Source organism: Neophocaena asiaeorientalis, unplaced genomic scaffold (genome assembly GCF_003031525.2).
Source record: "Neophocaena asiaeorientalis asiaeorientalis breed wild unplaced genomic scaffold, Neophocaena_asiaeorientalis_V1.1 scaffold77, whole genome shotgun sequence".
Taxonomy (NCBI): Eukaryota; Metazoa; Chordata; class Mammalia; order Artiodactyla; family Phocoenidae; genus Neophocaena; species Neophocaena asiaeorientalis.
This window is the reverse complement of record NW_020174645.1, coordinates 7,159,122-7,182,037: the sequence shown is the minus strand read 5'-3', so window position 1 is coordinate 7,182,037 and position 22,916 is coordinate 7,159,122. Positions and strand designations below refer to the sequence as shown.

General features: G+C 38.1%; 3 protein-coding genes across 7 annotated transcripts in view; 1 reads left to right on the top strand and 2 right to left on the bottom strand.

Moving 5' to 3' along the window:
- Positions 1-6,105, bottom strand: part of RAD9B (RAD9 checkpoint clamp component B) — a 30,386-nt gene extending 24,281 nt beyond the window's left edge. Inside the window, exons 1-4 of one of the 2 annotated variants that reach the window (XM_024758457.1) lie at positions 6,066-6,105; positions 3,504-3,574; positions 2,478-2,627; positions 2,149-2,263 (exon numbers count right to left, since the gene is read on the bottom strand). In XM_024758457.1, the coding sequence (XP_024614225.1) occupies positions 2,149-2,263; positions 2,478-2,627; positions 3,504-3,574; positions 6,066-6,102 (373 nt within the window). In that variant the 5' untranslated portion in view covers positions 6,103-6,105. The remainder of the gene's footprint in view (positions 1-2,148; positions 2,264-2,477; positions 2,628-3,503; positions 3,575-6,065) is intronic. The other variant, XM_024758456.1, reaches the window with a different exon arrangement.
- A 219-nt stretch (positions 6,106-6,324) lies between these two features.
- On the top strand, positions 6,325-13,628 carry VPS29 (VPS29 retromer complex component). Of its 3 annotated transcripts, XR_003005016.1 has the most exons (6): positions 6,334-6,398; positions 8,396-8,407; positions 9,021-9,097; positions 10,657-10,848; positions 12,638-12,873; positions 13,126-13,628. XR_003005016.1 is itself a non-coding variant. In XM_024758645.1 (5 exons), exons 1-5 carry the CDS (start codon positions 6,396-6,398, stop codon positions 13,241-13,243), a joined length of 561 nt encoding a protein of 186 aa, XP_024614413.1. In that variant the 5' UTR covers positions 6,331-6,395; the 3' UTR covers positions 13,244-13,628. The 3 variants fall into 3 exon arrangements, 2 of the variants coding, with proteins under 2 accessions (XP_024614414.1, XP_024614413.1); XM_024758645.1 differs by lacking the exon at positions 9,021-9,097 and having other exon boundaries at positions 6,331-6,398; XM_024758646.1 differs by lacking the exons at positions 8,396-8,407; positions 9,021-9,097 and having other exon boundaries at positions 6,325-6,398.
- Positions 13,629-14,874: 1,246 nt separating this feature from the next.
- On the bottom strand, positions 14,875-22,907 carry FAM216A (family with sequence similarity 216 member A). Of its 2 annotated transcripts, none has more exons than XM_024758668.1 (7): positions 22,393-22,907; positions 20,981-21,021; positions 18,850-18,971; positions 17,493-17,622; positions 17,228-17,411; positions 16,596-16,678; positions 14,875-15,241 (listed from the first exon to the last, which is right to left on the bottom strand). In XM_024758668.1, exons 1-7 carry the CDS (start codon positions 22,482-22,484, stop codon positions 15,123-15,125), a joined length of 771 nt encoding a protein of 256 aa, XP_024614436.1. In that variant the 5' UTR covers positions 22,485-22,907; the 3' UTR covers positions 14,875-15,122. The 2 variants fall into 2 exon arrangements, with proteins under 2 accessions (XP_024614436.1, XP_024614437.1); XM_024758669.1 differs by having other exon boundaries at positions 20,987-21,021.
- Between the last annotated feature and the right edge of the window lie 9 nt (positions 22,908-22,916).

Sequence of the window (22,916 nt, the reverse complement as noted above, 5' to 3'; positions counted from 1 at the left end):
CTGAGCCCCATTGCTACCCATCGCTGGCTTTACTGCCTGAACCATCCCAATCCCCCCAACCCCGTCTGTGGAAAAGTTGTCTTCCACAAAACCGGTCCCTGGTGCCAAAAGTGTTGGGGACCACTGACATAGCATCCTAACTTATACAACTTCCCTACAAAAGCTATTAAAAATCAACCAGTCACAAATATGTATTGGACATTAATCAAGCCACTTGAGACATACTTAAGAAGCTGAAAAGTTGGTTGTTTAAAATCTAGCTGGGGAATTCCCTGGTGGTCCAGTGGTTAGGACTCCATGCTGTCACTGCCAAGGACCCAGGTTCAATCCCTGGTCAGGGAACTAAGATCCTGAAAGCTGTGCGGTGCAGCAAAAAAAAAAATTTTTTTTAATAAAAAATAAAATCTAGCTGGAAATAAGGGATGAGTATAATTGCAATAACATCAGTCACTGACTATTCAGTACTGCCTCTGTGTCAGGCACCACACTAAGTGCTTTACACATGTGATCTCACTTCATCCTCACAACAACCCCAGAATCTGAGGGTAGGTAAGATTATCCCCATTCTAGAGAAAAGAAAATGAAGGTTCAGAGAGCTTATGTACTGTCACAAAGCTAATAAGAATTATAGAAGAATCCACATCCAAATCTGTGAGATGTCAGAGCTTGTGGTGCTTTTTGTGTGTGTGTGTGTGCTTTTTTTTTTAATTTTTACTGAAAAATAGTTGATTTACAATGTGTTAGTTTCAGGTGTACAGCAAAGTGATTCAGTTATACATATATATATATATATATAAAATTCTTTTTTAGATTCTTTTCTATTATAGCTTATTACAAGATATTGAGTATAGTTCCCTGTGCTATACAGTAGGTCCTTGTTGGTTATCTATTTTATATATAGTAGTGTGTATATTTTAATCCCAAACTCCTAATTTATCCCTCCCCCCACCCTTGCTGGGCTTTTAATCATGCTCTTTACATGATTCTGCTATAACATGAACTGAAGCTCAAAGAAGGAAAAATTAATGTTAAAAATTGATATTTTGCAGGGGAAAAATTAAGGAATATAATATAAATAAGATCTGAAATAAAAATATTAAGATAAATGTAAGATAAAATTAAGAAATATAAGATAAATCGTAACACTAATATAACCTTCCAGAAGACCATTCCACTATAAAAAGATTTGGACCAATACCACAAGTACAAGATTTTTTAAAACATACACTCCTAACTGGTAACTTCAAATAAAATAGCAGCCATCATTATAAATATTACTAGCGCTAACTCTTAGAAAATATGCCAGGTATTTCTTTAAACACTTTAGAACTATAACTTCCTATAACTCATTGAATCTTCACAAAAACCCTAGAAGGCTGGTACTACCATTGTCCCCATTTTACATATAGGGAAACTGAGGCACAAAGATGTAAAATAATTCGCCCAATGTCTCAGCAAGGAAGAGGCAGAGCAGGATTCCACCCCAGACCTTGTTGACCTCCAGAGTCCATGCACTTTATCACCATGCTATACATATTTAACCATGTAAAATCCTATATGACTACAGCATTTGAATATCTACCATGCAAGGCTGGGAGGCAGGAAATCTCTTGGTGTAGCAGCGAGAATGAATGAAGGTTTTGGCTCCTACTATTGTGGGGCTGGACTCAAATCCAGGCTCTGTGACTTACTAGTTCTGTGACCTTGGGCCAGTTACCATGCTTCTTTCAGCCCCAGATAAAATACTATTTACCTCCTGGAGCATTTTTAATACAGGTAGGCATTATTCTTTTCTGTTCATTCCAAGGAACACTGTTACAAAGGCAGTCTTACAGAATATCATCAAGCAGCTAGTTAATTTTAGAATAATCAATTGTTAGAATTCAGATGGACATTTAAAAAATTGGTCTGTGTGCAGGCAAAGCTTGTGCCACTGACAAGCCAAAAAAGGAAATAATTAATACCAATCAACTCACAGTACTTCTACAGAGACAAGTGAGATAATATTTATAACCGCCCTACCACAAAACTATACAAATTCTAAGCAATAGTGCAATGGGAAGTCTTGATATGCAGTTTGAATATTCTAAACATGAAAAATATTAACAAAACACACACATACTTTAAACTGGATTTAATTATACCTACCATGTCTGCAGAAGAATTGAATAACTACTTTGCACTTATCAGATCTGGTAAATATTTTGCATTTCTCTACATTTCTTTCGAGGGAATTCAGACATCTAAAGATAGGCAGAATTGACTGTAATACAAACACATTATAGAAGAGCACATACTTAATATGGTTGCTTCATTAGTTTAAAAACAACCTAACAAAAGAAGAGTAAGTATATTCGTAAATGAACAGACTGTTCTGCATGCCATTTAAACCAAGTATTAAGTACAGAATAGGTGTTATGCCCTATATAATGAATATTTCTACAATACAAGAGAAAACCATGCCCACTTACTCTTACCTTCATTCCCAATTTGCAATTTAAATTAGATATTGTGTCACCATCATTCATTTTCACCAAGGTTGACCATTGATAATGTTGAAAAAACACAGGCGAGAAGAGGACACATCCATATGCTGACCGACAAGAATTCACAGATCTTAAAGCAAGCTAGAAAAATAAAATAATAGCTATACAGGAAAAAAATCAACTTTAATGATTAATTTTAAAAATTTTAAATTTTTAAATTTTAATTTAATTTTAATTTAAAAAATTCTATTATGTTTAACATCGCATTGAAGTGTGTCCGAGTAAGGCTATGGGATGTGAACTGCATGATATGGACTACATTATACACATAAGTTATAGTACTGATGCAATATGGACTGCATTATACAGTGTGCATTTAATTTTCATATGTACACACATCTAAACGGAATATATTATATATAGGTATTAAGTCTAAAATCCTGCATGCTGAAATTGTATTTTTCTTTGTTTGTTTTTGGTAACAAGAACATATTTATAATTGTAAAAATGTAAATGCCCACAGGGGCCTTAACTTTAAAGCACAAAGTGGCAGAAGGCAATATAAAAGGGAGTAAAAAGATTGCAGCAAAATTTTCCCTCGCCTAAGGGGAGAAACTGTTAGTCAGCCAACTACTTCCGCTTGGGAATGCAGGCCCCAAACTATCAGATCTTCTGAGTTTTCAACAGAATCAGGAAATTCAGATTTTTATGTGGACTCTCCCAATTACTGTTAGAAAATTATTTCATTTTTTAAAAAAAACATAGTGCAGGCCCCACAAAACATTTCTGCAAGCCATATCTAGCCTCTTGACCACCAGTTTGTTTCTTCTGGCTTAAATCAACTGTGTATGATTTTTAAGTTTACCACGCTCTAAATGTATTTAGATATGTAAAATAAAGATGAACAGTGAAAGGGCTGATTAGAATTTCTGGATTTCCTAGTTAACATTCAATCTGGACTGGGATTTATAAACATCTTCTTTTTTCCTTAATCTATTAGTTAAATTTCTTACTTACACCTTTTTCAGAAGGGTCTAGCCACAGCTCATCACTAATTCGTGAGAGTGCTTGGATCGCTTTCCCAAATACTACGGAGAAAAAGAAAGGCGCCTTTTACGTTCTTTTTCTCAAACAATAAAATCATAGGACTACTTCAGCATTCACAGGACTCAAGATAAATTCATAAAGAACAGTGTTTTATAGACTAATGCTACAAATTGTTTTAAGAAATACGGTATAATACCCTGGCAAAATGCCAGACACATAGTAAGTGCTCAATAAATTAACAGAATGAGGGATTTCCCTGGTGGTCTAGTGCTTAAGACTCTGCCCTCCCAATGCAGGGGGCCTGGGTTAGATCCCCAGTCAGGGAACTAGATCCCGGGAACTAGATCTAGATCCTGCATGTTGCAACTAAGACCCAGCGCAGCCAAATATATAAATAAATATATTTTTAAAATAATAAATTCACAGAGTGAGTGTGTGAAATAATAAAATGCAACAAAATTCTTCCTTTCTATATGTTCACAGTGTTGCATGGAACTATTGTGGCAAGCCAGTTTCCATACTAATGTATTTTTAAACTTGGTTTAAATAAATGTATACCCCCACCCCCCAAAAGTATGAAAACAGAGCATGTAGGAGATGGTTTGAAGGGTTTTAATAACTTCAGAGGCAGCAAAGTCAAAACAAGTCATGAGAGAGAAATTAGAGGAATTCAAGATGTATCTCTGATGTTTGAGCACAGAACATGCCAGATCTTCCCAGAAAACACAGTTAGATGCCCTGTCAGAAAGAGAGGCCAGGGCTGGATGAAATATTGGTCTTATCTGGTATGATACCATTTATGTTCTTATAAATTATAAGTAAAAAATATGGCAAACAGATATGGGATACTATGATGCAATAAAAATGGATGGCCATATCAATCCATGGAAAAGTAGAAAAAAGGAAAAATAATTTCAGAACATAAAATCAGATTATCATGCTTAAGAATCAGAGTTGGCTGGCTTCCCTGGTGGGGCAGTGATTAAGAATCCGCCTGCCAACGCAGGGGACACAGGTTCGAGCCCTGGTCCGGGAAGATGCCACATGCCGTGGAGCAACTAAGCCCGTGCGCCACAACTACTGAGCCTGTGCTCTACAGCCCGTGAGCCACAACTACTGAGCCCACGTGCCACAACTACTGAAGCCCACGCACCTAGAACCCATGCTCCACAACAAGAGAAGCCACCGCAACGAGAAGCCTGCGCACTGCAACGAAGAATAGCCCCCGCTCGCCGCAACTAGAGAAAGCCCGCGCGCAGCAACGAAGACCCAACGCAGCCAAAAATAAATAGATAAATAAATTAAAAAAAGAATCAGAGTTGGGAGAATTCCCTGGTGGTCTGGTGGTTAGGACGCTGCAATTCCACTGCCAAGGGCCCACGTTCAATCCCTGGTGGGGGAACTAAGATCCCGCAAGCTGCACGGCACAGCCGGAAGTGGGGGTGCAGGCCTCAAACTGAGAGAGGATGACTAGGGGGAGAAAAAGAGGCGTTTGTCCCTTTTTACCACTTCACATTCACCACTTCTTCCTGGAGCTAGCTAATGAAGACCTTTCATTCATTCAATGAATATTTATTGAGCACCTAGTATGTTCCAAGGACGGTACAAGCCAAGGCAATGCGGGTATAACAATGAACAAGACGGGTTTACAGCTCCTGCCCTCACAGGGCTTAGAGTTACGGAGTAAAAACAAATTTAAACAATCATACAAATTATCACTTATTGAGAACTAAGGTACACATTGCAAGAGAGAACTTTCTAGAACTCTGAGAACATGCAACAGTGGGGGGGTCTTGTGCTTCCCTTTTCTGTTCATTAATACTGTTCCATAGAGGTCGTCAACACAGCGGAAGCCGGCTGCAACACAAGATGCCTTTCAATAATCACTTTCAGGTTATGATCTGTATGACCATTACTTTTCTAAATAGAGACTTTCTGGAGTAACATACATGTTTAAAGTACCATTTACAATAAATAATAGTTCTTATACATTCCCATTCATTACTGAGCTCTTTACCTGCATTTTATTCCTACAATAAACCCTATAATGAAGATGCCGTTAATATTTTCATTTTACAGATAAGAAAACTGAGCCCGGAAGTGATTCCATGGTTTGTCCCAGGTCATACATTAAAAATGTTAGAATTTGGAAAAAAAAAAACAGGTTTATGCTTTTTTCTCATGGCACTAAAATACTTTTACTGTCCAAGCATTGTTTTTCCCAACTTCCCACACAGTCCTATCGTCCCGAGTTTGAAACTGCCGTTCCAATATTTGTCCAGATAGTGCAACTTCATTTTATGGACACCTATGAATATAAATATTATGCATAAATAAAAGCAGATGGGCCGTCATTCGCCCCTCAGAAGCTAACAGGACCCTGGGTGGGTGGGTGCCGGCTGTGGCCAGGCCTTGTGTCCTCAGCCCCTAGGCAGAAAGGCAAAGATCAAGAAACTAGACGATGGTGGAAACTTCCCCATGAACCCTAGGCTTTCCCTTTTCTACACAGAAAGGCAAAAAAGGCCTCTGCACCTTTCACCTGACTGCCGCTCATCCCGCACTTCAGCATGACTGCAATCCCTAAAAATGTCAGTCACTCTGCGCGCCTCAGCTCGAGGGCCCCAGGCGCCCGGATGTTGCCCGCGCTTTTGGAAACTTCGCGATCTTGGCCACCGCCCCACCACAATTTCCCAAAGAACAACTTCGCTTTACGGCGGCGAAGAGCCTAAACGGGCCTCCGTAGAGCTGTCTCTCGCCGACTTCTCTTTTCATTGGTTGTGAGCGAGGTGGGCGGGTCGTCGAGGCGTCTGAGGAAGAGAGGGCGGCGGCGGTTGTGGTGACTGAGCGGAGCCCAGTGACAGGATGGTGAGGGCGGCAGCTGCGGCGACAGAGGCCTGCCTCTCGGTTGGGGTGCTGCGTCGTTGGGAGACGCTGGGAGTCTCTGGGCGAGGGCTTAAACGATCCCGGAGGCCGTGGCGGGCGCGGCCGGGGCCCGGGCCTGGGGAAAGACAAGGGAGGAAAGAGCGGCCACCTCTGGGTGCGGCCAGACCTGGCCTCGCAGCCCAGCCCCAGGAGCCACAGGACGTCCGAGGGGGGAAAGGGTCCCTTTCAGCTGCTGCTTCTGTCACGAGCCCCTCACGCCCGAGCCGGGGAAGGCCTTTGGGCCTGTGCCTCGAGCGTCCCAGAGAAAGGAGCACGGGAACTCCGCCGTTTCCAGACGTTTCCTTGCTCCTTTCGCGCAAAAAGCACCTCCCGCTAGTAGGTAACCCACCGGTTACCACCCCCATGTGGCGAAAGCTGGCTTCTCGGAGGCAAAACGGGGAGAAGCAAGCTACCATTTAGTTTGCTGTCTAGAGAAAGTGGATAAGAGCTGTCCCCTTCGCCCCTGAAATATCGTGCAGCTGCCATTGAAATGTGGCAGTGGGCCCTGAAAAGGACTGGATTTAGCATTTAGGATTGCTGGAACTACTTCCTCAGGCTGCTGCGACCCTTTAGAGCAGGATTCCTTAATGGTTTTCGAACTCCTTGAAATGGTTTGGAATACATTTTGGAACGTTTTTCAGGTGAAAGGGTCATTGTTGGCAGCAAGGAGTAGTTTGGGAAGCTTTACCTCATTCGTCCATCAGATTGCCCCAGATCATCCCCTCACCCCCAGGAGGTCGGTACCCCAAGGCCTGCCTATGTGAAAACTCGGGAACTGCTGCCAGAGAGGGCTAATAGCGGTAATCAGATTTTCAAAGTGCCCTTGACCCCCTACAAAGTGAAGAACGGTTTTCAAAGGGTTTCTGATGATCTTGGTATTTGTGTTGCTGAAAAGAGACTTCTCTCTCTGATGAACATCTATTGCATTTTTAAGATGATCGTGATTCTGTGACCAGCAGCCTTTAAGGTGCCTTATAGACGTGACAGCCAAAGATTCATGGTCTCTGGTTCTTTAGCTTCTTTATGTATGTTAGAGACTTTAATCCCACTTTTGATTTTTGCTTCTAAACAGACTCCAGATTAGAGTAGTCCAGTTTACAGTAATTTTGAGACAGTTATCCCTGGGAGAAGATGAAATTACCTGACATGATTTCTATATTAATGTTTCTGAAGTTTTTTTGAGAGGTGAACACTTTTTCAGGGTAGTTGTACTGAAATATCACTTTTCATGTGAAATAGAACTGGGCAAAATTTAGAGTTAGTCGATTCTTTTACAATTAAAAGCATTTTATTTGGCAAAAGAGACCAGAAATGTTCAATATACAGTAGTATCCAGAGTCTATGGGCAGCAAATTCAAGTGTGGGGAAAGTCCAGATTTAACTGGAGGAAGGTGTCTGCTTTTATCATCCAATACTTGATAATGTATTCATAGTGCTGTGTTAGATCTTCTGTACAAAATGACCTAGCTGCAGCATAATTTTCCAACTACTAGAATTTTAAACATAGGAGGATTAAAATCAATATACTTGAAGAATAATTAGTCCTAAAGGATCCAGAAAATGTTAGCTTTCATTTAAGCTATTGCTGATGAATTTTCCAAATAAAATTCTAAACAGAACAGGAAACAAAACGGATGGGAGTCAAAGTGGCGAATGAGATTAGGAAAAGTTGAAAAAATTTTAAGTGTGTGTGTGTGAGAGAGAGAGATATCTAATAGTACAGCATATGGTTCTTTTGGTAATGTTTTGAGCAAAGCTGATTTTTAACATTTTCTTTCATAACACTCAGAAATCATTAACAGTTGTTTGCATATTCATTCGATGAGTTTTTTGTTCTTTTTTTGGTTTGTTTCTTTTCGTTGCTTTCTTTTAACATTGGTCATGTTTCACCCTTTTTTTTTCATTCCCCTGTCTGCAATCAACTTCTTCATTCCACTAAGGCTGGGCACAGAGTAAGTTTCTTCTCTTAGCTCCTACTAACAATGGTGGTTGGGTGCTGTTACTGGGATTTCACCCTTTTATGTCTATCAAATAGGAAGTAACCAAATTCCTATGCTTTGATTAGGTTGGTTCTTTATTTGAATTTAACAAGACTGCCATTTCCAGGACCTTTTGCTGTCTTAAAAGACTCTGTAATCTGTGTCTAACCTGAACTGTCCAAAGTGTGGAATTTGGGCAAAGACACTGCTCAAAGTATGGTATTTGTTATGTGACACTCTTCCCCCTATAACTTAAAAAGCTGCAGGAAATCAAAGTCCTAGTAAGGATCCTTACTAATTTGAAATAGTTTCTGTGTGGCCATTCATACTTATATCTTTATACTGCTAATAGTCTAGGTACACTTGGGCATAATCCTCAGTACATTATAGAATTTAGCTCATAGATCATTATAAAGTATCATGTCTTACTAATGTTCGTTCTACCACATTCAGATTGAACAGCTCATTCATTATTAGGCCCAAACATTTTCAACCTGTTATAGACATATACCCTTAATTTATGAGTTTGAGGTTCTTTTTTTTTTAATATAGAAATCTATTTTTTTACCTTTTTCTCAAATGCCAGCTTCCCACATTAACTATGTACTTCAATTCATATCTGAAGGGATCCCCCTCTAAAGATGAAGATTGTTCTATCTCCAGGTACTTTTGTATTGATTATCACTGAGGGTGGAAACTATGTGGTGGTTTTTAGTTTTATAGATGTTTTTTCCACTAAGATTTGGATTGAAACAATATGTCATTGAGCAAATACCAGCTGAAACTACTCTTTGTAAAGAAGCTTATTTAATAATTTCTTTTAAAGTGAGCTAGTTTTGTAACCTTGTGTTACCTCAGTTACTTTATATCCTGATAACATTTCCTTTCCTTTGTAATCATTTTGATATTTGTTGCAAGATGAATCAAGCTTATTGTGATAATAATTTTAATTTTACACATTTTGGTTTTGATTAATTTCAACTTACAAAGTCTGTAGTGGCCAAACTTTGTTGTTTATCCTGTTTTAGATATTTAATGTTTTCTTTGGTAATATTAAAGAATAGTAATGCATTCTTTAGAACCAGTTAAAGGGCATGTACATTTATGGATGGGATATCTGTGTGGGAAAGCATCCTGTCATAGAATGAAGGTGCTTATACTGTCTGCAGCCATACCACCCTGAACGCGCCAGATCTCGTCTGAAGGTGCTTATACCAATGGACATGGAGAAATTGACTCTCTTGTCCTTTGGAGGGCGAATACTATTTTTAAATGATCTTTTTGACATTATTGTGTTAAGTGGTGTATATATGTCAAATCTTGAAATTTTAAAATTAAAAATCTGCAGGATTGAGGTTTTTTAATTCTTTTATATTTATATGCAGAATTTGTTTTTGTCATCTGAGATTGTTCCAACTCTAAACCACCTCCTGCTGAATTCACCACTTATTTAGCTGATCTCTCTCTTTTTTTAATGCTCTAATGCACATGAAAGATTGATATGTTATTTTAAGTTTGGGAACTAAACTGAGGATACATAGACAATTTGATCTAAACAAAAATATGACAGTCAGGATTTCTAATGATGAAGGAAAGAGAAGATAACAGAATTATAGTTCAGAAGCACATGTTTGCCCTATTGAAACTCTTTGCAACATAGGCTGTTTTTATTCCTCTGCAATGTATAGTTAATATTTTAAGTAACAAATATTGTAAATTTTGGCTACTGTTCCTCCAAATAGTTGTCAGTCTAGTAAATTATAGAATTAACTTTTTTTTCCTCTATCATTATAATTTTAACCATTCTTTTTATTAACATCCCTGGAATCAATATATGATGTTTTACATTAAAACTGCAGAAATATGAATTACCATATCAAATTCCATAGGGCCTGGTAGTATATTTTTCATTTTTCAATTTTTTTGAGTGTAATTTATAGGTCTCTGAATGAATCGCTTTAGAAAGCTTGATTTTATTCTTGATAAATAGAATGATTACCTGTATTGTGTGCACACCTATTTATGACCCAAATAAACTAAGATTGATTTAGAATCATATGTGTGTTTAAGTGGTCATGATAGGAACTATGTGAGTAACTTCTGCTCTTTTGGGTTTTGGAATCTCTGATTAGTTTAATTTAAAAGAGGACTTATGGGAGGAGAATATCTTGTTTTGAAATCATGTTTAACATTACACCTTTTCTCACCTTGACACTTTAAAGTTGGTGTTGGTATTAGGAGACCTGCACATCCCACACCGGTGCAACAGTTTGCCAGCTAAATTCAAAAAACTGCTGGTGCCAGGAAAGATTCAGCACATTCTCTGCACTGGAAACCTTTGTACCAAAGAGAGTTATGACTATCTCAAGACTCTGGCTGGTGATGTTCATATTGTGAGAGGAGACTTCGATGAGGTGATGTACTTCCCTTTCCCTTCCCAAATATTCCCTTTCCTTTTTTTTTTCCTGTTGTGTTGATTATATATTAATTAAATATTTCCTTTTCTTGATTTGTATATATATAAGGTTTATTTTTGAGACCAGAGTTTCTCAACTGTTAAGGTTTGTTTTGCTTTTTTTTTTTTTTTAGTTTTCCAATGTAAAATTATTACACATACCCCTCCCTTACAGTTTGAAAATCACTGACTTTAGACTACTTAATAAACATATTACATACTTGTTCTAATTAAATTGATATGGTTTTGTCAATATTTTTTGTAGTACTATCATTTAGTTTAAAAAGTTTTTGTCAGGAACTTACCCCGCCACCACCTCTGTTACCCTGTTCCAAGCTACTTATCACTTTACTGTGTTCCAGCTTCCTGACTCTATCCTTGCTCCCTCCACAGTTTATTCTCCACGTAGCAACCAGAGTGATCTTTTTTAGGTGAAGTAAGATTACATCACTTCTCTGCTGAAAACCCTGCCATGGCTCCCTAACTCAAAGGTTAACTATAAACAGGCATGAGGGAGTTTTGAGGAGGGGAATAGACTTTTCTATATCTTACTGTGACAGTGCTTACACAACTGTATGCATTTGTCAAAACTCCTTGAATTGTATACCAAAAAGGGTACGTAAATTTTACCTCAATAAACCTAACTTTAAAGGAAAAATAAGGAGTTCTGGAGTTCCAACTTTGCCCATTAATTAATAATGAGATTTAAAAAAAAAAAAAAATAATGAGATTTTAGGCCAGTTACATCCTCTTTCTTAGTTCCCTACTATGTAAATATGATTGGAATAGATGATTTTTAAGACCCATGACAGTGCTAACATTGTATGACCTAGCTTAATAAACCTGATTCTAGTATGAAAATTTTATTTTTTATTCCTAGGAATATAAGCTTTTTCATAAACTATTTAAATTCATTGGTGCTTTTTTTTTTTTTTTTTGGTGTTAAGTTTGAATAAACTAGAGGTGGCATGAAAGTGAAAAGTGGGGTGGGGGGATGAGAAGGGAAGGGGCAAACATCTTGTCAATAATTCGAGTATATGTTTGCCATTTGTTAAAAATATATTAGGGATTCTGTTTATGATATGCTAAAGATAGTTTCAGTAGCAAGAATTAAATTTTTTGCTTGACCCTGGAGCCATACTACCAGGGTTTGGATCTTGGCTCAAACACTTAATAACGTTTGCTCCTAGGCAAGTTATTTTAACCTCTCTGTGCCTCAGTTTCCTCATCCATAAAATGGGAGTCATAATAGAATCTACCTCTTAGGATTGTTTGTAATTTTTACATAGGTTGATATTTATAAACTTCTTAGAATAGTGCCTGGTTCCTACTAAGTGCTACATAAGTTTAACTATCATTATTATTTTAAGCCATCTATGTAACAATTAAAGCCTGGGATATAATTTGAACATATCCTAGCTTACAGGTCATATTCCTTGGATTCTTAAATAAAGGAAACATAAATTTGGGGGAACTATCCTTTACAGAAAGCTGAAAAGAACTCATTCTATAAAAATAAACTCAACAAAGGGATTGCATGATAAGTTCCAGTTTACCTAAAGTAAGTTATGTTTTGAGCACCGTTTGCAGCCTTAGAGATTGAGAAGAAATCAAATATTTAACAAATATGTTGGTTGTGGAGCACTGTAGTAAAACACCCATATGAGATTGAATATTTAAGAAGGTTAATTTTTAAACCTCTGTGTCTCTAAAATATTTGTTTTTCTTATGTCTATTTCATATTTTAGAATCTGAATTATCCAGAACAGAAAGTTGTAACTGTTGGGCAGTTCAAAATTGGTTTGATCCATGGACATCAAGTTATTCCATGGGGAGATATGGCCAGCTTAGCCCTGTTGCAGAGGCAGTTTGATGTGGATATTCTTATTTCAGGACACACACATAAATTTGAAGCATTTGAGCATGAAAATAAATTCTACATTAATCCAGGTTCTGCCACTGGAGCATATAATGCCTTGGAAACGTGAGTAGTATGCAATTTGGGAATTTGGGGGTTTCATAAAGTTAATTATTGTACAAGTGACATTTCATAAAAGAGAAATGTGATTATTTAAATAATTATAGCCTTTTTGGCAATCTTCTATTGGTGATTATTCTTTTTAATATGTCTAACAACCAGATTTCTCCTTGAATCCAAATTGTCATCCTAAATTGAAATTTATAGTGCTACTGCTTTTTAGTACAAAACACTGACATTATTTATATTTTCTTCCAGAAACATTATTCCTTCATTTGTGTTGATGGATATCCAGGCTTCTACAGTTGTCACTTATGTGTATCAGCTAATTGGAGATGACGTGAAAGTAGAACGAATTGAATACAAAAAATCTTAAAGCGAGGCGTGTCCTGATGATATTTCTGTTGGGCTTTTTTTTTTTTTCCATTCCCCTGTTCAACTCAAGTAATTAAATGTTTAAGAGCCACAAAATTGTATCACTTTTATAATATTTTGCAGTAAAACGTAATCTCGTCTTCTGTTAATACAATATTCTAAGCTTCTTGTAAACTATAAGATTATATTTAGTTTAAGTATATGGTTTCTATGAAAAAACATCCACCACACAGTAAATGGTCACATGTTAAGAAAAATTTATCCTTGTAAATATCTTCATAGTTGATATTTGGAACTTTACTACCAAAGTAGTGCATGAGGAGAAAGAATCTAGATTTTCTTGTAGACATTCTTCTCCAGTAATAAACAGTTACCTTTCATTTATACTTTCTTGATAAACTGTGTTTTAATTTTTAAAACTTATGAAAATAAGAGGCCAAATGAAACTGCAGACAAGTGTTACAGTGATAAGGTAGATGAGATGACCTTTCAGAGCTTTCTTAAAACGTTCTAGGTCATAATGTTGGACTCAGATTTTATTAACTAAATAGGATACCATATTGACATAGTAAATCATCAGTGATTCTTCAGACTGTTGCTTTTAAGTGCCCTATTCTTTACGTTTTAACAACAAAAAAATTTTTTTAAACATTACTGTGTAATTTGAAAAGATACGTGCACTCCAGTGTTCATAGCAACATTATTTACAATTGCCAAGATATGAAAACAACCTAAGGGTCCATCAACAGAAGAGTGGATAAAGACGATGTGGTGTGTATGTGTGTGTGTGTATGTACACACGTACATGCATACGTACATACACAGTGTAATATTAGTCATAAAAATGAAATTTTGCCATTTGCAACAATATGGATGGACTTGGAGGGTATTATGCTAAGTGAAATAAGTCAGATAGAGCAAGACAAATTACTGTATGATATCACTTATATGTGGAATCTAAAAAATAAACTAGTGAATATAACGAAAAGGAAACACAGATGTAGAGAACAAACTAGTGGTTACCAGTGGGGAGAGGGAACTGGGGAGAGGCAAGATAGGGTAGAGGATCAAGAGGTACAAACTATTATGTATAAGCTACAAGGATATATTATACATCACAAAGAATATAGCCAATATTTTACAATAACTATAAATGGAGTATAACCTTTAAAAATTGTCAATCACTATGTTGTACATCTGCAACTTACATAATATTGTATATCAACTATACCTCAAAGAGTTAAAATTACAAAAAATAAAAATTTAAAACACTAATGTTCTAAAACATTTAGAAGGCAAGTACACTAGAGCAAAAATGTAATGTGAACAATCCTTTCATTAATACAACTATTCCCAACTTAAATCTAGTTTGAGAGTCCAGGTGTTTGGCAATTTTCATAAAATAGGGCAAATTGATATTTCCATTTTTAACTTGTGTTCAAGCAGACAATATTTATTGAGGAAGCCAGGATGTTACCTCTATCAAATGCTATTCTATATCAGGATATTCAGAGTTTTCCTCAGCCTGATTTGGAAAATATTTCCAGGATATTCTAATGTTGCTATTTTAGGACTTACTGTAAACAGAGAATTATACAATGTATTTTTCAGATTTAAAGAAGAATAATTCAGTTTTAGGTGACAAGAAGAATTTTAATTGTATCTAGCTAGGACTACACGCATATATTTCACACAAATTTTATTACACAAAATATTCGTACATGGAACTACATCAAACCATTTACATAGTAGTAAAAGTTTCTGAACAAACTAAAATTACTTAATGACTTAGTGGTGAATAACAATACTGAATGTAGAGAGAGGACACAATTCACAATCCCTTCCCCCCACCTTTGGCACATCACCAATACTCAAGATTGTCAAGTTAGCATCAGATGTTCTCCGTGTTCTTCAATTGACATTGATTGCATACACTTATTTAGCAAATCATCTTCCTTTTTTTCTTCATTCATGTATGATTCAGAATCATTTGTAGAAACTGAAGGAAAAAATAAGAGTTTATAATGTCTTTTGGAAATAAAGTATTTCATCCTGAAAATTGAGATTTGTATACAAGAACAACCTTCAAAATGACCTACTTTTTTAATAAGCCTTTGGCAAAAACAAATTGCAATTTTCAAAATTTGATTATCTCCCCCTCCCCCTAAATCTCTTATTTTTTAAAATAAGATGCCCAGTACTGTATTCTAGCCAAGTTATTGTATAGCAGATTCTCTGTTACTAAGTCCTATTTTCCCATTGCTTTTCAAAATCTTTTGACTGGGGAAAGTTATAGCTTCAGTATTCTCTGTTTTCCTTAAGTTCCTTCTCATTTCTTTTCTCTTGGGGGACCATGGGGACTTTTCCTCTATCTGTGGTTTCCTCCAGCTGTTCTTTTTGGAACCAGACTTACCTTCTCCCCTGCCATTTCCCTCATTTCTTGGATAGGCATGGTATGGTACTTACAGCAGAGCTGAGTGGTGCTGTCGTACAGCAGTGGGATATGGGTTCAGAAGGCCTAAGTTCCCTGTTTCCTACCAACTTCCCTACTCACTGTGGTAGTAACTAGGAAATTATTTAACTTCCACTTAATCCTTTCCACTTTATCAATTCTGAGGAATATTTCTGAGCATTCAGTCTTTCTCTTGCCTTTTTCATTTTGTGATATTCTGTACTTGTGGTAGAAGGATCCTTTATGCTGATCCTTCCCAAATGTGGATTTGTCTGAGTTGCTCTGTAAAATTTTGATAATAATAATTGGTTTGTTTCCACTGGTTTGAATATTAAACAAAATGGTATAGGTGATATAGCCCTTTGTTAACTATTTGATTCTATACAAAATATTGCTGTCTGGGGACTTCCCTGGTGGTCCATAGGTTACGATTCTGTGCTTCCACTGCAGGGGGAATGAGTTCGATCACTGATCGGAGAAATAAGATCCTGCATGCAGGAGTCCCTGAGCAGTGTGTTCTTTTAAATGAAAGCAGAAATCGATTTCATGTTTAGTTTTTGTTTGTTTTTTTTTTGCGGTATGCGGGCCTCTCACTGTTGTGGCCTCTCTCGTTGCGGAGCACAGGCTCCGGACGTGCATGGCTCACGGGCTTAGCTGCTCCGCGGCATGTGGGATCTTCCCGGACCGGGGCATGAACACATGTCCCCTGCATCGGCAGGCGGACTCTCAACCACTGCGCCACCAGGGAAGCCCTCATGTTTAGTTTTGTTTGGAGCAATATAAGCAAGTCACATTCTAAATTTTTTTAATGTCTTCTCTAATAGAAATGGAACTATATTGGGTTTAATATTTTTTAGCATGACATCTTTAAAAATGCGTATATTAAGAATTCCACATTTACCTGATTGCATGAACAGTCTGCCTGGTTTTCTAAAAATCTTCAGTGACTTACATCTTGTTTTAGATGCATATCCAGTTTTTAAACTGTAAGAAAGAGAAGCATCTTAATTGGAACCAGCACAGTGAACAGCTGCCAAATGCATGTGGAAGACCATATACATTCTTTTTATTAAGCTGCCGGCATCACCAAAGAGACCCTTTCAGACTCTGAATTCTCCCGTGACATACTAACCCTGAGATGCAAAGCTAACGATTATAGCGCAGGTTGAATAATCAGGCATCTTAATCTCTTTTTTCCTTTTTTGTTTATAGTATTCCCCTGTGATAAGCCACCATATGCTTCTCCTTTTGAAAGTGTTTGTATTATTTTAAATTTGAGTGGGAATCATTTAAAAGGGCAGTCTTCCATATCTTTAGCTGATCGAAATTTTTACAATTCCACAAAGTTCTAAAAACAGTAACATATCCCAGTCAGCTCAGTAAAGAGACTATAAGATAGCATTCTTTTGTGCTTTTTGCCCAACCTATTCTGAATTTAATAAAGTGAACATATTAGGGAACACAAGATTTAATGTCATTTAGCTCAAATAAAGTTGAGGGGTACATTTTTCTCTTAAAGAGTAGGAAACAAACCCTTCTTTGTTTCTCACTGGTCGCCAAAGGGAATGCTGTACGATCATCTCAGGTGCAGATGCAGCTGCAATGTTAGAAGGCCCCGAGTCCTCTCTCTCCAGCTGGTGTCGCCATGTAGTGCAGGGGTAATGCTGCTTCTGTGAGTAACGAGAACTGAGGTGGCTCCTGTGATGAGTGAGGACACCTGTCACACAAATCACCTCTGTTAGAACACCCTCTTGTTTCTTGTGAGAACTAGTGAGAAACTACCTGGAGGTGCACCTGCCTGGTTTTTGTGAGCTGTGCTGGGTCACATGCATGTACGGCCTCTTCATTAACGTCCTCAGATAGTTTGCATTATAGATCTTAGCAATGCTGCACAGGTAACGCTTCTGGCCTAAGGTGAGGTCTGGATGCTAGAAGACAAAACAAGATTTATAGGCTGCATTGTAGAACAGAGGTTGGCAATATTCCATATCTGAAAGGACAGAATGTTCATTTGGCCAAAAAATTAAGAGAGAAAGAAATGGCCATTTAAATAGTACAAGTGACTCTGTTTGCCATTTCCACTCAAGTGATTCAGATGCCCACTGGGTTTGAGAAACACTGCCCTAGAAGAATAAGGAAAGTGTGAACCTGCTGTCTGTCAATGAGTCTTAGTTCCCATGTGCCTCTCAGTGAGTGTAGGCATCTTGCCTTCTGAATATGATGTTTGAGGTGGTACCTCAAAAGTGGTACCTAAAAGAAACACAATTACTCTAGTCTTAGAAACAGTCTTTTCTAGCACCAGAAGAATAACTCGGTGTTGGACAGACTGAGGGTAGTCTGTTGGTCTCTCATATGGGTAATTTTTTTTTTTTGGCTGTGCCTAGCGGCATGTGGGATCTTAGTTCCTGACCTGGGATCAAACCTGTGCCCCCTGCAGTGGAAGTATGGCGTCTTAATCACTGGACCACCAGGGAAGTCCCAGTCATATAAGTAATTTTGACTAAGATTTTCACTGTACTTGCTGATTTTAGAAGTTAACGCTCACCTAAAATGCAAGACTCCACTATATATGCATGTGTATATACATACAAACACAAGATTTACTGAACTGAATAGATAATAAATGCAGAGAAAATATTAAATGTTGGTCAGAAATAACTTATCAGTTTGCACAGATCTTTAGTAACCCTAATTTATATTGCTCTAGAGAGGGTACTTCTGCCAGCCATGATCTTTAATGGGTAATACAGGTCAACAGTTATGAAGTGTTTATTGCCATTTTCTTTACTTACTTGCTTTTAATTTTGTGGTCCTTGAGCAAAATCTTTATGAGGTTGGGTTTCTGTCTCTAGAGTGGAACTTTCCTCAAGCATCTTTGTGCTTGGCACTGAGCTTCCTGAGTAAAGGTACATTAGATCCAAAGTATCATAAAACCCTGAAAGAACTCTTATGATAGGGAATCTATAATGATAAAATCCTTGCATTCACTCATGAGTTTACCCAGCAGATATTTATGGACTCCTAGACAATGTGCTCGGTGTACTTGTCTTCTACAGTGCCTTACCCTCTAACTAGCTTATCTTCAATAAAAAGTTCAGCTCTGAATACAAAGACTATCGGTATTTAAATAAAATATTGGTATTTGGTTAGCATACCTTTAGAAAGGATGTCTCTGTCATTGACTTAGGGATGTGAATTGTTTGAACTTGAGGCGTTTTCCATAACTCTTGCAGCATGGCTATGTGTGAGTTCATTTTGTGTCCATCTTTGAATCTATCTGTAGGCAAGGACATTATTATGTGAATTTCATAAGCAAAGATAAGTTTAACAAATTAATTATTAAGATCCATCTATTTACATGTGTCATTGATTATCCTGGAATACCAGTATGAGTCAGACTGTTAAATCTGAAGAGACATTATGATATGCCATTTGGTTTTAGAGCACACAAAAATCTAAGATATTTATAAATATTTACTATATATAATGATATATAATCATTACATATGGACAAAATTATTTTGAACTCAGCTGAGATGCAAAATGTTGACAGTAACTTATTTCTTTATTGTATGTCAGACCATACTAAACAGGAATATACATGCAGGATTTGTGCTTTAAAGATTTTCAAAAATATTTTATCATTCATTTGCCTTCAGTATATAGTTTCGAAATTCTATTCTGCATTAGACTCAAGATAGAATAACACACATTTTACCCCTTTAATGAGGCAGTGTTAAAATGAAGAGCTTTAGGGACTTCCCTGTTGGCGCAGTGGTTGAGAATCCACCTGCCAATGCAGGCGACACGGGTTCAATCCCTGGTCCGGGAAGATTCCACATGCCGTGAAGCAGCTAAGCCCATGCGCCATAACTACTGAGCCTGCGGGCCTAGAGCCTGTGCTCAGCAACAAGAGAAGCCATCGCAGTGAGAAGCCCACGCATGGCAGGAAAGAGTAACCCCCACTCGCCGCAACTAGAGAAAGCCCGCGCGCAGCATCAAAGACCCAACACACCCATAAATAAATTAATTAATAATAATTTAGGGCTTCCCTGGTGGCGCAGTGGTTGAGAGTCTGCCTGCCGATGCAGGGGACACGGGTTCGTGCCCTGGTCCGGGATCCCACATGCCGCGGAGCGGCTGGGCCTGTGAGCCATGGCCGTTGAGCCTGCGCGTCCGGAGCCTGATGCTCCGCAACGGGAGAGGCCACAACAGTGAGAGGCCCGCGTACCGCAAAAAAAAAAAAAAAAAAATAATAATAATAATAATTTTTTTAAAAAAGAGAAACTGCCATCAAGGTGGTTTCATCTTCTAAAAAAAATAAAAAATAAAATAATAATAATAATAGTTAAACGCAACAAACAACCCAATTGAAAATTGGCAAAGGGCTTGAATAGACTTTGGATGTCTCCAAAGAAGATATACAAATGGCTAATAAACACATGAAAAGATGCTCACTACCACTAATGATTAGGGAAATGCAAATAAAAATCACAGTGAGATATCACTTAATACCCATAAGGATGACTATCATCAAAAAAACAGAAAACAAGTGTTAGCTGGGATATGGAGAAATCGGAGCCCTGCGCACTGCTGGTGGGAATATATTGAATAAAATGATGCAGCTGCTGTGGAAACAGTATGGCGGTTCCTCAAAAAAAGCGAACAGAATTGCCATATGATTCAGCAATTCCATTTTAAAACAACCACATGTATATTAAAATAAATAGTGATATATATGTATATACACGCAGATATGTGTGTGTTTTTCCTAGGTAACTGTTAGGACTATAAATTTTCCAAGGAAAAGCAAAGTGAATTCAGGTTTATATATCATTGAATTGAAATTGCTCCCCTCAAAAAATTAGTGAGAGGTCTTGGGGGCCTGTCTTAACCTCTTACCTCCAGCAGCTCTATCCTTTACTTCAAGTGAGAGGAAAATAGCAGCATTGAGAAATATTTTATGTTCTTTGAAGTTGAACAATTTAGAATTTTTTCCTTCAACCTGTGTATAAACCCCAGGTTGTGTTCTGTCCTTTTCAACCAACATCAGTTATAAACACAGTTCTTTTCAGATTCATTGCAATTTTGAAGTAGTCTTTTGATGTGAGATATCTTAACAGGAGACAAAGAACCTGCTGGATTGTTGTTTGAAAATCTTAAAGAGTTTACCAAGGATGCTAATGAAGACTTTTTAAAATTCCATTGTGTGAGTAGTTATAGCAAAACTGGCTTCTCTGAGCCATATTACTGATACATATTATCTGCTTTATATGCTCTACTCACCAATACCTTTGGAATTCTGGTAATAAGAATATCCAGCTGATCTGTTTAAAAAAAAAAAAGGGGTGTAAATAATATGTAATAATTGACAGCTTTATAAGCATTAAAGAAAGTATTTTAAATGAAAAAAGGACAGTATTGCAGATGCTTTTTACTTTTCATGTTTCCATCAGATAATAATGTCTTGCAAATCTTCTCCTGTAATTCTGGTTATATTCTAATGACTCCAGGCTTCTTCAAAGTGGGTTATCTGAGATTTTTACCATTCTGTAAAGGATTTACTGTAAGCCAGATTTGGCTTTACTTTTATAGCCACCTAATCTAATTCCTACACCGAGCTCAATAAAGTTGTTTGGGCTTCTGTGCTATTCATGATATTTTCTTCCTTTATTTTTAATAAAGTAATTTATTGTATGTAATTTAAGGTGAACTGGAACTGATAAGTTGGTCTGGAATGTTGCTAATTTTGTACAAGTTCATTTTTTCTTTTCTCAAATTGACAAACACTCCCCTTTTTCTCTTCCTGCAATTTATTCAATGACCAAGAATTCATTGATCCCCTGAGATACTGGGATCCAGAACTTTGCCAAGCGCTGTGACAAACAGAAAAGAAACACACAACCCCATCCTATCTTTAGAAATCCTAAATCCACAAATACATTTATTTTTTTTAAAAAACATGGCCATGGGTGCAGCAGGAGCTATGACGGTGGGCTTCAGAGGAACACCGGGTAATTCTCACTTTTAGGGAATAACTCATGCAAGGGATGAGGAGGTACTGCCCACAGCAGTAACTTCAGCAACTAATTGTTTTCACCATCCAGGAAATAATAGTAAAAACCTGCTCAAAATGAAATGGATTTATGAAAAAGGAACTACTGAGTGAAGAAAATGTTAAAATCAAGGTGTCTCTAAGATTCAGAGTCATCTGTCTCATTACAGACTATGAATCCCAATTTGACATAAAGGTGGCTAATGTCACACACACAGGGAAATGATTTGACCTGGAAGCGCTTCTTTGAACCTCTGTTCCCTTGGTGACCCCCAACCCCCCAACCCCACCCCGCCAACCCCTTTTTTGTAGAAGTACGTTGACCAGACCGCAAAATTGCCAGCAGATTTCGTAGCGCCCCCTGGGGCAAAAGAGGCACCCAGGCGACTGTCGCAGTCACCGCGTTTAGTCAGTCATTGCACCAACCCTCTTCCTAAGCTTCCCTCTGAAGCCCTTCCCCTAAACTGAGTCGGCTTCCATATTTCCCATCGCGGCCACAACAAAGGTTCTCTCTTCCTCTCACTTCAGTACATTGGGGACCAGTCTACTGGAGCAGCCTGCTCCTACCCACTCCTCTACCCGGGGATCACGACCCGGGGCTGATCGCCATCTTCCCAAACCCCTCAGGGCCCCACAGCCTCACCCGCCGCCGCCACCCTCGGCCCTGGCCCCTGTGGGCGGCTCTGTGGAAGAACTGCACTCCGTCCACTCGGACACTGGACCCTGGCCGGGCATCTCCTCCCGTGTGCCCTGAAGGCGAGCTATGTGCGGGAGAAGCTTTCCCCTTTCCCCTCCCCTGTCAGCACGCGTGCGTCAGGCAGGGCAATACTGGGGGTGAAGAGGCAGACGCCGGATTCCAGCCCCCTCCGATGAAGTCCGGACACTGCCCGAACAGCTTCGGGAGAGCGGGGAGGGCAGATCCACGATCCTGGAGTTAAGTTGGGGGAGGGGCGGGAGTCCTTTAGTTGATTGAGCGTTTGTACGTTTGCATCTTTTTGTGGAAGGGATGCGTCACGGAAAGGAAGTATACCTTCCCTCTAAAACCGAAGGTGCCTTCCACCTCAGTATCCAGATCCTCTGCAAATTTGTAAATCTCGAAGGTCACCATATAGGTCAAACATCAGTACGCAAATAAAGGACCAAGGCACGCGGCTGAGGGATTCAGAG

What these genes read in the sequence shown, in the direction of transcription:
- FAM216A (XM_024758668.1), bottom strand. Translation starts at nt 22,484, where the DNA reads ATGCCCGGCCAGGGTCCAGTGTCCGAGTGGACGGAGTGCAGTTCTTCC. An exon ending in CCAGTGAGAAACAAAGAAGG is followed by an intron (nt 16,679 to 17,227) that starts GTTTGTTTCCTA and finishes TCTTTCTTACAG; the next exon opens with TTTAAAAACTGGATATGCAT. An exon ending in CAGACTGTTCATGCAATCAG is followed by an intron (nt 15,242 to 16,595) that starts GTAAATGTGGAA and finishes TTTTTCCTTCAG; the next exon opens with TTTCTACAAATGATTCTGAA.
- VPS29 (XM_024758645.1), top strand. An exon ending in TGAGAGGAGACTTCGATGAG is followed by an intron (nt 10,849 to 12,637) that starts GTGATGTACTTC and finishes TTCATATTTTAG; the next exon opens with AATCTGAATTATCCAGAACA. An exon ending in GCATATAATGCCTTGGAAAC is followed by an intron (nt 12,874 to 13,125) that starts GTGAGTAGTATG and finishes ATTTTCTTCCAG; the next exon opens with AAACATTATTCCTTCATTTG.